This window comes from Neodiprion fabricii, chromosome 5, assembly GCF_021155785.1.
Source record: "Neodiprion fabricii isolate iyNeoFabr1 chromosome 5, iyNeoFabr1.1, whole genome shotgun sequence".
Classification (NCBI taxonomy): domain Eukaryota; kingdom Metazoa; phylum Arthropoda; class Insecta; order Hymenoptera; family Diprionidae; genus Neodiprion; species Neodiprion fabricii.
In genome coordinates this window covers 2,840,121-2,855,444 of record NC_060243.1, presented here as the reverse complement: position 1 = coordinate 2,855,444, position 15,324 = coordinate 2,840,121, and the positions used below count along the sequence as shown (strand labels likewise).

The window sequence follows — 15,324 nt, the reverse complement described above, 5'->3', positions numbered from 1 at the left end:
TACAATTTTTATAAAAAGAACCAAGTACTGTCTATCAAATGCGATTGAAAAATGATGTGGCAAACTGAAAAGACCAGACAAAGTGCATATCTATGCATTCGTTTTGTAATGGTTACGTACGTTATGGTCTGTTTGTATTTGTCACTCCGTGAGTGATAAATAACGATAACACCAATTCTGATAACCCTAGACCTCTGTTTGACGTTATTTCATTACTATGGTCTGTGATTATGTTAGTTATTCTTGGGAAACATAGTCGACAATGGCGAGAATCTTGCTGTCAATAAGAAACTTTGGCCGATTTACCGGCAAGCAGAAAGCAAGATTTATTCCTATCAGAAATCTGTCATCTAGGTCGGAATTAGCTTTTTTAAAAGAACTCGAAATTGGACCCGATAATCTTGGATCGTTTGATGGCAGTTGGGGTGGTTCAGGCCCGGTGAGTTGACCCGATGATAATCAAGGTTTGAAAAGCCGAGTTTTACAAGAGAGCCGCATCTCTTATAATTATCTTGCATCGTTGAATTAAATATTACCTCGGAATTCAAATTTTGATAGGTAATAGAGTCCATCTCACCGGGTAATGGTGAGGTGATAGCAAGGGTCCATTCCTCGACGCCTGATGAGGTGGGGAACGCTATAACAAAAGCAAAGGAGTCATGGCCCCAGTGGGCATCGATGCCAGCTCCAGCCAGGGGTGAAATTGTACGCCAAATTGGAAATGAGCTGAGAAAAAATCTAAAGCCGCTTGGAAAGTTGGTATCGTTGGAAATGGGTGAGGCCTGTAATTGGTGACGAAAGTATTTCATAATCCAATTGTGATAGTTGCTAAAGGGAACATCTTCACTTCCATGACACAGGAAAGATTTTAGCTGAGGGCATTGGTGAAGTACAGGAGTACATTGACGTTTGCGATTACGCTGTTGGGCTGTCTAGGACTCTGCCAGGAAGTCTCCTACCTTCCGAAAGGAAAGATCATGTGCTACTGGAAAAATGGAATCCACTAGGCGTAGTCGGAGTTATCTCTGCATTCAACTTTCCCGTTGCAGTAATCCTAAATAAAATAAAACTTCTCATATCCAGAAATCAAAAATATCTGAAAATACAAAGAATTTTAATTCAATCTTACCCCTGCTAAAGGTTTACGGATGGAACAGCGCCATAGCCATGGTTTGCGGAGACACGCTGGTCTGGAAAGGAGCCCCGACTACGCCTTTGGTTTCAATTGCGACAACGAAAATTGTCGCCAAGGTCCTCGAACGTAACGGGATTCCTGGCTCAGTTGCATCGCTCATAACTGGTGGGACAGATGTTGGGGAACTGCTAGTCAATGACAATCGGTAACTGAAATATCTCTGTAATGAGTTCATCGATACTGCATACTACAAAGAAACAATCTGTTATTCTAGTGTACCATTGATATCGTTCACGGGAAGTACGAAGGCTGGAAAAAACGTCGCCTTAAAAGTTCAAGAGAGATTTGGCAAATCGCTTCTAGAATTAGGTGGCAACAATGCACTGATTGGTAATTAAAATAACAAGTTACACATATTTCTGTAGAGGCAGAAAATGTCCGGTTTAGAATCATAGTCGATAGATTGTTGGTTTTTTAAAATTTAATAAATTTACAATCCACATTGAAATTTCAGTCACCAAGGACGCAGATTTAGATATGGCAATTCGAGCGGCTGTATTTTCCTGCGTTGGCACAGCAGGACAAAGATGCACAACTACTAGGAGGCTGATTTTGCAAACCGACATTAGGACAGAATTCTTGAGTACACAGTTTTTATCTACTACCAACTCGTAGAAAGATCTCAATAAATAGTACTTGTTTCCAATCTTTCGTGAATTTTAGAGAGGCTCAAAATGGCATTCGCAGGCATTCTTGGTAGGATTGGAGATCCTATTGAAGAGAGTACCCTCTACGGACCTTTGCATAGTCCTGCAGCGGTAGAGGCTTACAAGGTGAGACGATTAAGTACAAAGTAAGCTTAATTGTTAAGCATACCAAAATCAAAATACTGCTTGTTACAGCTAACTGTGGAAAAAGCAGTAAAGTCTGGAGGGTGCATAGAATTTGGTGGAAAAGTGATTGACCGGGCTGGTTTCTATGTTGAACCAACTATAATATCTGGCTTACCCGCTAGTTCAGATCTTGTTAGACATGAGACGTTTGCCCCGATTGTTTACATCCTTGAGACGAATTCATTGGAGGAAGCAATAGCCGTAAACAACGACGTGGAACAGGGACTGAGCAGTTCCCTCTTCACTAGTAACATTGGAGAATTATTTAAGGTACTAAGGTTTACAGTGCTTCATTGAAATCTGATTTTGGAAAAAACAAACGGTATTAATTGTGAATCACCAATTTTTATTTTCCACAGTGGATTGGGCCCCTTGGTTCTGATTGTGGGATAATAAACGTAAATATCGGGACTAGCGGTGCAGAAATTGGAGGAGCATTCGGTGGAGAAAAGGCAACTGGCGGAGGACGAGAGAGTGGGAGTGATGCATGGAAGCACTATGCCAGACGGGCAACAATAACGATCAACTACGGGAATGAATTACCCTTGGCTCAAGGGATCAAATTCGAGTGAACTATGAAAAAATCAAACCATAATTTATGTGAGTAGGAATAACAACGAAACACAACAAAAGAACCACAACACTATTTCTGTACAAATTTATTAAATCTTCCATTATACTTACACTTAGAAATTGATTAGTGATGATGAATGCTTTTTCATGTTGTTTACCTAATCTAATTCAAGTCTTATGAAATCAACTTGGACATCCACGGAAGTATTTTTGTGAAACTTATACGCTCGAGGAAGATCGTATCGCAATTCAGCGACAACTTTTGCCGTTGTTCCAAGGCGTTTTGCAGTCCTAAGCACATGATCGCGGGTGCTAGTTTTGTGGAGAGAGTAGACAGCATGTCGTGCAATACTGACTGCAGTCTCCAAAAACTTCATGTCTGTTCCAGCATTGCGTTTTGTGCCAAAAGGCGGATTCATCACAACTGTATCAAAGTACTTCTCAAATCTACCTGAAATCAGTGATATTTATTATTCACATAATGACCCTCGAATCATTGGACTATGAATTATTAGATCTCAACTAACCGGGCAAGTAACTAAGTAAGTCACAGTGAACTGCCTCGACATCAGTTTCTAATTCAAGGCAATTACTTCTGAGTATAGACAGTGCATCAGCATCAATTTCAAACCCGACGACATGACTGGCGCCGAGAAGTTGGGCCCCAAGTGAGAGTACCCCACATCCTGCACCCAAGTCAGCAACAGCCTTTCCTTCTATATCGTCGAAGTGTGTATATGCTGTGTGCAGGATGTGTGCCCCGATGTGAGCGCTCGTAGAATATTGTTCAAGCCAAATTTTTGGCTCTTCAAATCCATCTAATTGTTGAAGATACTCTTCCAGCTCTCTCAATCGCATGGGTGCCATTTTGGTCACAATAACCGTTCTTGAATAATACGCCTGATAGTAGTTCACTTGGTCTCAAACCGAGGGAGTACTGGCAGAATCAAGTTACCAAAGGACGAGTCCTGGGTGACAAAGAATCCAGCAGAGGCTGCATGAGCGTTGTGAAGAGCTGCGCGTTGAGAAGCACTCAATGCTATACCATCCACCGTTGTTGCGGGATTCTGTTGATAGTGTAAAATATATAAAACGTGATAGTGTTGCCATCCACGTGAATTCAAACCAGGGTGTAAAAATAATAGGTGGCAAAGAGAAAATTATTTAGGTTGATGAAAACGTAACTTTTAGCAGTTTGAAATTCATAACGTCGACGCATAGGGTACTTGGAAATAGCACAATTTTGTGACTCAAATCTTGTTATAATTGCAAAATAAACGAGACACAATGTTGTAACCAACTTGGAAAATTATGTAGTGTAGTTTACTGCATTTGAAACGTTCGACCACTCAAGTTCAAATTTTTTCGATTATTCTGTTGCATCAATGTTACGAACCTCATTCTCATAGGTTTATTATGACTTCTATTTAGTTTATGTTACTTTATATATTTCGTATATTTAAAAATTTATTATCATTTTTTGGTATTTTATGTTTTCAAATGCAACTTCTAGTCATATTTTTTATAAATATGACACGCTCATCTCATGATTAACCTAAAATTACCTTCCTCTCTTTCGGACACTGCATGCCGCCATTATTGTTTACAATGGTCTTACAGACCCGTAGCCGTTTGGTGGACAAGTACCGAATTATGCAAAAATAATCACAACCGCCGAGCCGCAACATACCTATTATTTTTCCACGATGATTCAAAAAAGACATCCTATTATTCTTACACCGTGATTTAAACTAGATATCCTATTATTCTTACACCGTGATTTGAACTAACAGAACATAACCCAACCTCATCCGAAACTCAAGAATTCGTTTGACGGACGTACCTGAGTCGCAGCAGAAGTAGCGGGTGGTACAGCGAGCGGAGTTAAAGAAGTTCCAAGGGTAGGCGCAACGCCCTGCTTCAAAAGTAGCTGCTTCTTCAACTGTATTTCTTCCAGTATCTTTCTGTTTTGTAGCTCTGGGAGAAAACAATATACGTGGAATCGCGATAATTTTTGGGACTTTCAATTAACGAATAACCACGTATGAAGTATCTCAGCTCCTTACCTCTCGAATTTGGTTGCGAAAAAGCCATTTGGTAGGGATACCAAATTTTAGCAGCCGAACCTGCCGAACGTTTTAATCTAATATCTCACGAGTCACTACGGTCACGACCTACTCGTATCAATGCCTAGCCACAACTAATTGTGAAATCGCGGCGGCGTCACCAGAGTACTGCGAATTGGCCGCGACGATAGCGCTAATAGACGTGCCGTGGTTGAAAGCAGTACTGAACAGGGAACCAGCTGGCAATTTCCAGGCCCTGGTGAGAGCGCGGTTAACTATCTAAGATGAGGGGATCTCTGTAACAATGTAATCACCCTCAATTATTATGTAAAAATCAAAATACAGCTACTTAGCAAAAAATGATAACAATCGAAAAATAACAACAATATGATTAGAACGTGACGAATTCGTTCGCTGAATGAGCGGTAAATTGTTAACGTAGTGACATCTCAATCATATGTAGATTATTTACACGGAGCAAAGTGTGAGACGATTAGATATGATAATTTGATAAATTAGTCGGTACGTGAAGACGAGGGTCGGTAACACTATATTGTTCATCTCTCTCCAGCGCACAAGATAGAGAAGAGAGAAAATATTTTTATAGACGCAACAGTCGGCATTGTCGGTACTGCAGAATGCACAGTGATCAATTATCCTTATAAATGTTGGTAACTCGCTATTCAATTTTTCTGACACATATATTTCCATATAGCCTGCTTTCTTTAGTGGGATATAGATACTAATTACTCAATGGTACATACATGCATACACGTCTGACATCCGTCAATTTCAGAGTGGTTTCAGTTATCTTACCGCAGTACACAATCAGTATTTGTAATCGTGTCAGAAGAATATTCAGAATATGTAGAGCAGTGAAAAGATTACAAAGTGAAAATGAAAGTATAAACGTACATAATTATACACTGGATTTAGGACCGACAGCCACGTAACATAGTTATCAATCGTTAAAAGGTGTCGAGTGGTTGTCTCACACCCACGCTAATTCTACTTGAATCGCTTCGTCTCTATCCCGTCTAGGCGATGAGTACCCCGACAATACGTTGTCTTCGCGTCGATATCCCATCAGGGTGAACCCGGAATCGACGGCTAACTGCTTAATCGGCCTACGACTCGTCCACCGTTGCCGTCGGTTACGCGCTGCGACACATCTGCGAGCAACGATCTCCTGAAAACTCCGTACGAATTATTTATACACACAAGTTTTTAGCAATTTGTAAAACCATGGGAAACGCTGACACGAAGTTAAATTTTCGCAAGGCCGTTGTTCAGCTGACATCCAAGACCCAGGTGAGGAGAATCAAAACTTTCTGACACATGGAATCTCTCGGTTTCATCAAATTCACTTATGTTAATCAAAACGTGTTACAATACCATTGATTCCAGCCCATAGACGCAGCAGATGACACATTCTGGGACCAATTTTGGTGTGAGAACGTGGTGAACGTTCAGGATATATTCACTTTGATACCCGCGCCAGAGATCAGGGTGCTCAGGGAAGAAGCCCCGTCAAATTTGGCAACGCTATGCTACAAGGCGGTAGAGAAACTCGTCAAAGCAGTCGACAACAGCTGTCGAACGCAGCGTGAACATCAAATGGTCTTGAACTGCTGCCGGCTGCTAACCAGGCTTCTGCCCTACATATTTGAGGATCCTGATTGGAAGGGATTCTTTTGGTCGAGTTTACCTGGCAAAGAAGACGAAGAGAGCATCCCTCTTGCTCATTCTCTACTCAACGCGATATGTGTAAGTATTGGGACATTGGTTTATGTTGAAATTTGTGTTCACATTCTGATTATGTGAATAATTAACTTGATTTCCTTACAGGATTTGCTCTTTTGTCCTGACTTTACTGTGGCTGCGAATAGAAAATCAGGACCGGTAAGTTGGGCAAAAACAAACAGAAGCAGATTTTTAAATGTAATTTTAAAAATGCTTCTGTTGCTTTCTTTAGGATAAAGCCGAAGAACTACAGTCGATAGATAGCTGCGAATACATATGGGAAGCTGGTGTAGGATTCGCACATTCTCCACCAAGATATCCATACTTGGACTCAAACCGAACTGAACTCTTGAAACTCCTGCTCACTTGCTTCAGTGAGACTATGTACAACCCTCCTACAGACCTTTCGGTAACACCCAATCGGTGGATCGCTCACCTCACCAGTACCGAGAACAGGTATGAATGGGTTAAACACGCATTCAAGATTCAAGGGATACTAAATTCCTTATATAGTTGAACAGAAGGTGATAGGCGAATGCAATTTTGTCTTTCAGGCACGCTCTGCCCATGTTTACATCCCTTTTGAACACCGTTTGCGCTTATGACCCAGTCGGACTTGGAGTTCCTTACAACCATCTTATATTTACGGATTCCTTGGAGCCGCTAGTCGACGTCTCGCTACAGATATTGATCGTGACTCTGGACCATGACACAAGTGGTGGCCTGCCATCAGAGGAAGGGGTTCCTGGAGATAATTTGTTTATTAATTATCTGAGCAGAATTCACAGAGACGAAGGTAGCTTGAATCAACTGTAACTGATAACAATTTTTCCATCCTCAGAATGACCTGGAGAATGACCTTGTGTTCTTTTTTTTTCAGATTTTCAGTTTGTCTTAAAAGGAATAACAAGACTTCTGAATAATCCTTTGCTTCAAACGTATTTGCCAAATTCTACCAAAAAAGTACACTTTCATCAGGAGTTGCTGGTATTTTTTTGGAAAATGTGCGACTACAACAAAAAGTTCCTTTACTACGTGTTGAAGAGCTCTGATGTGCTGGAGGTTCTTGTACCCATTCTTTATCATCTTAATGACTCGAGGGCTGATCAATGTAAGCAATATTTTAAAATTAGATGAGCCAAATGAATAAACAAAGGTGAGTAGCCTGTATAATCTGTTATACACATTGCAGCTAGGGTCGGTCTAATGCACATCGGAGTGTTCATCCTGCTTTTACTCAGCGGTGAGCGAAACTTTGGAGTGAGACTGAATAAACCTTATACAGCAACTATTCCCATGGACATTCCAGTTTTCACCGGTACACACCATGCATCTATCAATAATTACTGATGATTTTGATTGCACTTTCTCAAACATATGACGTATACACAGGTACCCATGCGGATTTACTGGTGACAGTTTTTCACAAAATAATAACAACGGGGCACCAAAGACTTCAGCCCTTATTTGATTGTCTATTGACGATATTGGTGAATGTATCGCCGTACCTTAAAACTCTCTCAATGGTGGCAAGCACAAAACTGCTGCATCTACTTGAAGCATTTGGAACCCCATGGTTTTTGTTTTCCTCACCAACGAATCATCATCTAGTCTTCTTCTTACTCGAGATATTCAACAACATAATACAGGTGACAAGAAGCTATTGATTGTCATGGATTATAGCATGACTTTATCACTAACAATCTTCGATCGTTTCAGTATCAGTTTGATGGAAACAGTAACCTAGTCTATACGATAATACGTAAGCGCCAAGTATTTCATGGCTTGGCCAATTTGCCCAGTGACTGCAACACGATTGCAAGGTCATTGAACAGGAGACAACGAAGAACAATCCCAGTTAGCACCTCCAATGAAAATGTTAGCGAAATAGCTATGGAAGGTTCGAGACCGGCACTGCCTGCAGAACCTGGAACCTTAAAAGCATCTCTTTTGGAAACACCTGGTAGGTGTGAATTTGTTAACAGTAAAATCAATTATCTCTGGTTTCTTTGGTAATCGCTGTGTCACCATGCTTATACAGGCATTGAAAATATGACTGAAAAGGAGTCAGCTCATCCGTTGAGCCCACCTATTGACGTTGCTGGGAATTCTACAATTGTGAACAACGATAAGGTGCACCGAGAAACGACAACTACGGTAATAGAAGAGGACGTGAAAGAAGATGTGACAAACTCTGCAAGGTCGAGTACAGTCGTTCATGTGAGTTCCAGAGATCGTTTGACAGGTGAGCAACTCACAGGCTCGTTTTTAACGAACATATTTGATTATTTCACAGAGAGGAGGAATTAGGGTGACCGAACAATCAAATCTTGCACAAAACGTAAACCACTGGGTGCCATCTGGTGATTGGGTTCATCAATGGAAAAGTAAATTACCTCTGCAAACAATAATGCGGCTTCTTCAAGTTCTTGTCCCGCAAGTTGAGAAAATTTGTATCGACAAGTGAGTATCCTCTCAATTACGATGACGCAACTTGCGTAATATTGGTTATACGGTTAATTAATATCCTACAACTTCGTGATCTACAGAGGCTTGACGGACGAGAGTGAGATTCTCAAGTTTCTTCAGCATGGCACCCTTGTAGGATTATTACCTGTGCCTCATCCCATTCTCATCAGACGATATCAGGCCAATGCTGGAACCACTGCGTGGTTCAGAACTTATATGTGGGGAGTTATTTATCTCAGGAACGTTGAGCCGCCGATTTGGTATGACACCGATGTCAAGTTGTTCGAAATTCAGAGAGTCTGAATGAAGAGAAAGAAAGAAAGAATGGATTATTTATAACGTAATTGTAATTTTATTACGTTTTATTAATGTTCTAAGGTCGAGTACATGATAATGATTTTTAAATGTGTGTACGGAATTAGTGAAATAATTCAGAAAAAGAAAATAGTAAAAAATAACGATAGAAATATGTGAGAACGTTGTATAAGTTACAACATAGTATATCGTTATAAATCGATAGCAAAACCTTTGATCGTAAATTAATTTATGTACTGCATATACGTATATATATAAAAATAGGATATATCTAATATATATTATTTAAAAAATTATACAAAATTATGTAAAACACGTGCCCGTCTTAATATACTTTTAAAATAATTGGCAAATTTAACAGACCTACTACGTGTGTGCTTGAAGGTGTATGCAACAAACAATATGAACGAAACAAAACATCGTACACTTTATCACCGTATTATCATACTTTCTCCGTTTCTCATCTGAAGGATAGAATAATTAACTGTGTAGTTGCTAAAGATTATGCTAGAGATCAATATGTAGCGATTACTCGCGAGCGCGTACGACATGCTTTTGTTGATTAATAAATTTCTCGATGCGTTTATGTATTATTATGCGCTTTTAAAACATATTTTTGTATATTGTATAATAGTAGTAATATTGAAACGGATCTTACGGATATTTTCTCGCGCCGCTATCACAGATGCGAAAGTATCTTATTTCTATTCGTAATATGATTAATCATTATTTTTACTTTTTGTTTATCAATTCGTAAACTGTTTGAGAGATCAATGTATATTTAAACTCTAATACGATCTTTGTTGAAGTTGCGAAAAGAATATCGGTGTAATTATAGTAATATCAGTCTGTTTGTTGGATTCGTAGTGTCTTAATGCTTTTACGGTAATGGAGAACGCGCAAAATAACAGTACGATTGGAACAGCGTGAATAAGCTGCCTGTTAGTATTATATTATTACAATTATATCGTCATAATATTAATCGAAACTCGTAGCTACCATGCGTATAGAGGTACACAGGTGATTATTTTTTAATCTGTCTTATGTTTGAACCATCTGTCATGTTATTAGAGGCGAACGAAAATTAGAATTTGGTCGAACCGATCGCCACTATAAATTAAAATTTATCATATCAATATATTACTATAGATCCAATATATAATCATTTCTCGTATCACGATGCCACGAAAGAAGAACGCGAATCATTTGGCAACTCTAGCCACTGCTAAATATTTGACTGACATTCCAGATCAGCTCAATTGGGTTAAAAATAATTCTAAATAGAACACATTAATTCTTGGAAGATCACATTTTCGTTGAGTTTGAAAGAGAAGGTTTTGAATTCGTAAAACGCGTTCTTTGTAATATTACATTCTCATTTTTCTGTTGAGAAAGAAGGAAGAAAAAAGTTGTCAGAGTGTAAGCAACAGCGGTCGATTTATGGTTAAGCCGAACTGGAATGCTTTCCATGATAGGTAATTCACATACCTGAACCAATCTACGAAAATGACTCAATCCCTTGTGGATTACCATTACACAGTCTCGTGCGACTCAAGCCTAGCATCATGGTCAAGCAGAAAATAACCCACGGTTATAACGTGTGAAAACCAACTTCCCCTCTTAATGCACAGCTATCTTGTCATAAGATGGGGGAGGAATATCTTCCGCCGAATGCGACGGCGGTATTAAAATGGCAATGTGGTAAGGTGGCGGTGGTGGGTTCTGTTCTGAAACAGGCATAACCATTGGTAGTCTAATATTCTCATTTGCAATTGTATTCGCAGCAGTCATAGCTGCTATCGGATCCTCCTGAGATTGCATAGCATTTTCCCTGACCACGTTCTCTTCTGTTCGTCGGCACAGAATCGAGTAAAAGCAACCAGATAGGAGGAGTGTGACTAGCAATCCGCAGTACACCAAGACCTCAAGTCCAGTGCCCTGGAAAAATTGGTATCAAAGTGTTTTTCTCTGTAGTAAAAGATCTGGTAAACGAGTTTGGAATTATAGTGGGTAACTCATGCAATGAGAGTAACTCACCTGGTGGTCGAAATAGAACTTTGCTGCGACGACGAATCCTGCAGCTAGAACACATGTAATCCAAACTCCGCAGCGCAGTCTGCATCCAGCTAATTCGGCATCTGTGAACTCTGAGAAATCAAGTAGACTTCTGTTATGTGCCGGGTCCGCTGCTGTTTCTGAAGGTGGATGAAGTTGGTTGTTTCCTGCGTTATCCGATACGTGGCAGCTGGTGTTTATGAAAAAAATATTAACAGTCATCAGTAAGCGACATTGTATACCCTTAAAAGACTTTTTAAGAATATATCGTAAGGAAATAAGAAATCAAATAACTACTTTGCTGAATTTGCGGTTGCCTGAACAGGCTGCAGCGATATATTTTCGCTGTTGTTGTTGGCACCAATGTCGTTGGCGTTCCTTAAAGAAGGCCTCAGGTGACGAGGGCCGTAACCGCAGGAATTACTTGGGCCCGGAGCGTGGCTGGTGCCGTTCAAACTTTGGAACCGATGAACCGGAGTGACCATCGGTCTAATTACCTCCCTGCCACGTCGTCGATGACCTGCGGTATAACGAGCATCTTGAGAAACAACTATCATACAAGGATTACTCGCACTTATCAGAACGGTCAAGAAGACCCCTCACATCTGGTAAGGTGATCTTTCCTGGACTTACACATGCATTTTACAACGAAGAACAGGCAACATCGAAAAGTAAACAAAATTCTCACCGGAGCGAGCCTTGGGCAACGGGGTGGCAGGGTATCGGCGCCCTCCAAAGCCGTAGTACCTGCCTGCCGGCTTGTCGATCCAAAAATGCATCGGCCGTATATCCAAATGAGGGATCGATAGTCAGCGCTGAAGCGCCGTTGATACTTGCATCGACGTTTAGGTCCTCAATGGGTTTATTTTGTCCGGGCGCGTGTCGTTGAACCACGTCGCACGTGATTCTCCCTGCGCGAGTGAACGAGTCTACTTATCGCACCCCGTCATCTCGGAAAGTCCTCGTCTTTCCTTGTCTAGCCTCATTTCGGCCGACGATTTAATTTCACGGCACGCACCTGCTCCCCCCTTTCGCGGATTAACCCTGCACCGGGTGTCTGTCACCCTCGTCCTCGCCGTAGGCGTTCATTGGTCACCGACGATCGTTGCACCGCTGTCACTGCTGTCAGTGGAGGTGGAGAATCAAAACATGAGAATGAAGTTAGTAACGTACTTGTAGCGATGCATGTTTAGGAAAAAATCGTTACTTCGCAGCTTTTAAGGAATGTCTGAAATTTAGTAAACAACGATAAACGAAACATACATACTCTTATTTTGAAAAACCGACTCCTTTTTAAAGTCATTCTAAAATTGCGCAATAATGATTTTTTCCCTCATGTTTCGTTACGTTAACGTTACTAACTTCAGCCTCATACTCAAAACAACATCTCTCGTTTCTTGCGTGCTGCGAGCCATCTACGGTCAGGTCAGTTTTGCCTGACAAGACAATCGATGTTTGGTCTTTGATAAATAAGCCGCCTCTTTCGGCTTGTAGATGATCCCACTTCGCCGGGGTTTATCATGATGTTTCTTCAGTTCTCGATTACAAAAGAGAATTAACGTAACTCTCAATATCTCAATGAAGACTAAGGATAATCTTATCGTCAATCGAGATACTAATTCACGTCTCTTAATTATTCTTATAAACCTTCACCGAAAGTGCGATGAGCCCTCATGTCAGAGGCACGGTGCTTTGATTGCGTCTTTCTCTAGCGGGAGAATTTATTAACGGAATGAAATGTTCCTTTCAATATGTCGAATTATATTCGTGGGAATTGTGTAATTGAACACGTGAAAAAATTTTCTCTAGGATTATTGCTGTCAATTGTACAACGTGGCAATACAGGCTTGAAATATTGAAGAGAGAACGTAATTAAAGTCAAAAAGTAATTTAATGATACCACAAGCGTCCACAAGTAATTCGAAAACATCAAAATTCCCGCGGGTACAATCTCGATAAGCAATCGACTATCGCGTGTCGGCTGCTAGCGACCTCCTGAATCGTGTTAGTTGATTCGCTCGCGACTCTCGCGAGTTTTCACAAGTTTTCCTTCCACTTGGGAACGACAATGGCGTCTCTCGGGGGTCTCGTCCGTCTTGTAACGAGAAATGCCGGGGTGTTGGGTAACGTTTCTCGCTCGGGGATCCGTCGGACCGCGATGACATTCTCCGTTAATCACCGGGCGTCGCTCACGGCGACGGAGGACCGCTCACGGAGTATCTTACCTCAGGTAATTCTCTTCCATTTACATTACAACACGAGCTCGACGACGACGACGACGACGACGGAGCACGGGGAGCCGCAATTGCCCGGTACTCGGGCCACGATTGACTAGAGATATGCCTGCCTCCGCTGCTCCGTAGTTATGTAATAACAAAGCTCGAAATCCCGAGGTATATCGCTAGATCATGATTCTATTCAATCACGATTCTAAACAACTCAGGTGAAACCTGTTCGGCCAATGCTGTGCTACTCGACCACGTCTCAGAAGCAGTCGATAAAGCAGATAGAGGAACGTGTCCTAAAAGTCGTTGCCGCCTACGACAAGATATCGGCAGATAAGGTTAATATCACGCTTCTATTCAATCTTCATTCTTTTCTCTGTTTCACAGAATCCAACAGCACCACGGGCAAACCAGGTGCGCCACTACAGCGCCAAGGCACCCATGACGCTCGAGCTTATACGCGAACGTGTCATCCTCGTTCTCAAACTCTATGACAAAATTGACCATGCCAAGGTACTCCTGCCTTAAATAGTGTCTGTAGGTCACTGTGAGATCTGAGAACTTGGAACTTTTAGGAAATGTTTACATGTTGGAGACTTGGATTTACCTTAATCAGATTTTTTTTTTCCAATCTCAACTCACTTTTGCATTATCCTCCCTCTTGTCGCAGTTATTGGAACTGGTAGCACGTTTTCATCAGAATTCTCTTTGATGACTTGACAAAATAGATTTCACCTACTATTTGCTGAAAGCGACGAACATATGTACTTTACTTGTTTGATATCGACACAATTGTATAAAGAATACTAATTCATTTAAACCGTATTGCTTTACTTTCTTGATCAGTTTTTGAAAGTTCGTCGCTATTTACAATTTAAGTCATGATTCTACTAGTCTAGAAAAGCTAAGATATTTCAATTCTCAGGTTTCACAGTCACCTTGTGCCTTGGGTAGTGGCTTACAGGCGAGATTAGATCGCTGGAAATTTAAAGATGAAACAGTATTGGTATTCATTTTCTCCATTGGATTTTGGGCCTTCCTATACTCAAAAATTCGCTCTCCTGTTTGTCACTCAACCCTCGACGAGGACAGTAAAAACTGGCAAACACCTTGCTTGCTTCGTGGTGTCCAAGTTTTGTAGTTTTGCTCTGGAAACGGAAAATAAAACAACAGAGGTAATTTATTCTGTTTAGTAAGGATTACATTTATTTGCAGTTGGATTTGAATTCCCATTTCATAGAAGACCTTGGTTTGGATTCACTGGATCATGTGGAGGTGATAATGGCTATGGAGGATGAGTTTGGTTTTGAAATCCCCGACAGGGATGCGGAGAGATTGACAAAGCCGGCGGAAATTGTACGGTACATTGCAGACAAAGAAGATGTATATGAATAATAAGCTGCACTTTTACCTGCCTTGCATTTGGCAATTATCACCTAGTTTAGTCATTGCGCTCGTCGCGATCTACCTTCAAATGGCCGCTGCTTACACGAGCGTTGTGCTGATCCTGTATATAGAATAATGGCCGTTATATAAATAAAATAAATTGCGACTTTATAATTTAGAAAAAACACTTCATTCATTCATTCATCTAACTACTGAAATTTTAATCTCGAATGGATACGTGGATAGTAAACCTTAGACTAAAGTAACATCCTACCAGCCTGATGTTGTCTCGTCTGCAAGATCTAATGTTTGGAAAATCTAATCACAACAAAAATAAACTGATAAAATATATATTCTCTGTTGAATGTAGTATATTTTTTGATCATCAGTTCGTTTGAATGTACCGCCATTGAACGTTGGCTATTTGAAGAAAATCGATAGTATTCGATATACATAATTCGTCG

At 40.7% G+C, this 15,324-nt stretch overlaps 5 protein-coding genes across 9 annotated transcripts; 3 read left to right on the top strand and 2 right to left on the bottom strand.

The window, feature by feature from the left end:
* Positions 1 to 124: 124 nt before the first annotated feature.
* Positions 125 to 2,739, top strand: LOC124183398 (alpha-aminoadipic semialdehyde dehydrogenase). The gene is made up of 9 exons (XM_046571846.1): positions 125 to 439; positions 559 to 775; positions 861 to 1,048; positions 1,141 to 1,340; positions 1,410 to 1,525; positions 1,650 to 1,778; positions 1,859 to 1,968; positions 2,038 to 2,298; positions 2,388 to 2,739. Exons 1-9 carry the CDS (start codon positions 263 to 265, stop codon positions 2,598 to 2,600), a joined length of 1,611 nt encoding a protein of 536 aa, XP_046427802.1. The 5' UTR covers positions 125 to 262; the 3' UTR covers positions 2,601 to 2,739.
* Positions 2,673 to 4,844, bottom strand: LOC124183407 (rRNA N6-adenosine-methyltransferase METTL5-like). Of its 2 annotated transcripts, none has more exons than XM_046571858.1 (3): positions 4,167 to 4,242; positions 3,129 to 3,668; positions 2,673 to 3,052 (listed from the first exon to the last, which is right to left on the bottom strand). In XM_046571858.1, exons 2-3 carry the CDS (start codon positions 3,466 to 3,468, stop codon positions 2,760 to 2,762), a joined length of 633 nt encoding a protein of 210 aa, XP_046427814.1. In that variant the 5' UTR covers positions 3,469 to 3,668; positions 4,167 to 4,242; the 3' UTR covers positions 2,673 to 2,759. The 2 variants fall into 2 exon arrangements, with proteins under 2 accessions (XP_046427814.1, XP_046427815.1); XM_046571859.1 differs by lacking the exons at positions 2,673 to 3,052; positions 4,167 to 4,242 and adding exons at positions 4,445 to 4,578; positions 4,668 to 4,844 and having other exon boundaries at positions 3,371 to 3,668.
* A 593-nt stretch (positions 4,845 to 5,437) lies between these two features.
* LOC124183395 (protein HID1) lies at positions 5,438 to 9,204 on the top strand. Its single transcript, XM_046571831.1, has 12 exons — positions 5,438 to 5,978; positions 6,075 to 6,434; positions 6,516 to 6,569; positions 6,643 to 6,866; positions 6,965 to 7,206; positions 7,291 to 7,521; positions 7,603 to 7,728; positions 7,803 to 8,059; positions 8,130 to 8,373; positions 8,452 to 8,630; positions 8,707 to 8,873; positions 8,960 to 9,204. Exons 1-12 carry the CDS (start codon positions 5,913 to 5,915, stop codon positions 9,180 to 9,182), a joined length of 2,373 nt encoding a protein of 790 aa, XP_046427787.1. The 5' UTR covers positions 5,438 to 5,912; the 3' UTR covers positions 9,183 to 9,204.
* Positions 9,205 to 9,766: 562 nt separating this feature from the next.
* Positions 9,767 to 12,452, bottom strand: LOC124183405. The gene is made up of 4 exons (XM_046571856.1): positions 11,938 to 12,452; positions 11,547 to 11,769; positions 11,232 to 11,439; positions 9,767 to 11,132 (listed from the first exon to the last, which is right to left on the bottom strand). Exons 1-4 carry the CDS (start codon positions 12,026 to 12,028, stop codon positions 10,815 to 10,817), a joined length of 840 nt encoding a protein of 279 aa, XP_046427812.1. The 5' UTR covers positions 12,029 to 12,452; the 3' UTR covers positions 9,767 to 10,814.
* Positions 12,453 to 13,241: 789 nt separating this feature from the next.
* Positions 13,242 to 15,038, top strand: LOC124183408 (acyl carrier protein, mitochondrial). Of its 4 annotated transcripts, XM_046571863.1 has the most exons (4): positions 13,246 to 13,479; positions 13,693 to 13,816; positions 13,878 to 13,987; positions 14,690 to 15,038. In XM_046571863.1, exons 1-4 carry the CDS (start codon positions 13,318 to 13,320, stop codon positions 14,867 to 14,869), a joined length of 576 nt encoding a protein of 191 aa, XP_046427819.1. In that variant the 5' UTR covers positions 13,246 to 13,317; the 3' UTR covers positions 14,870 to 15,038. The 4 variants fall into 4 exon arrangements, with proteins under 4 accessions (XP_046427816.1, XP_046427819.1, XP_046427818.1 ...); XM_046571860.1 differs by lacking the exons at positions 13,693 to 13,816; positions 14,690 to 15,038 and adding an exon at positions 14,400 to 14,682 and having other exon boundaries at positions 13,242 to 13,479; positions 13,862 to 13,987; XM_046571862.1 differs by lacking the exon at positions 13,878 to 13,987 and having other exon boundaries at positions 13,255 to 13,479; positions 13,693 to 13,812.
* Positions 15,039 to 15,324: the final 286 nt, after the last annotated feature.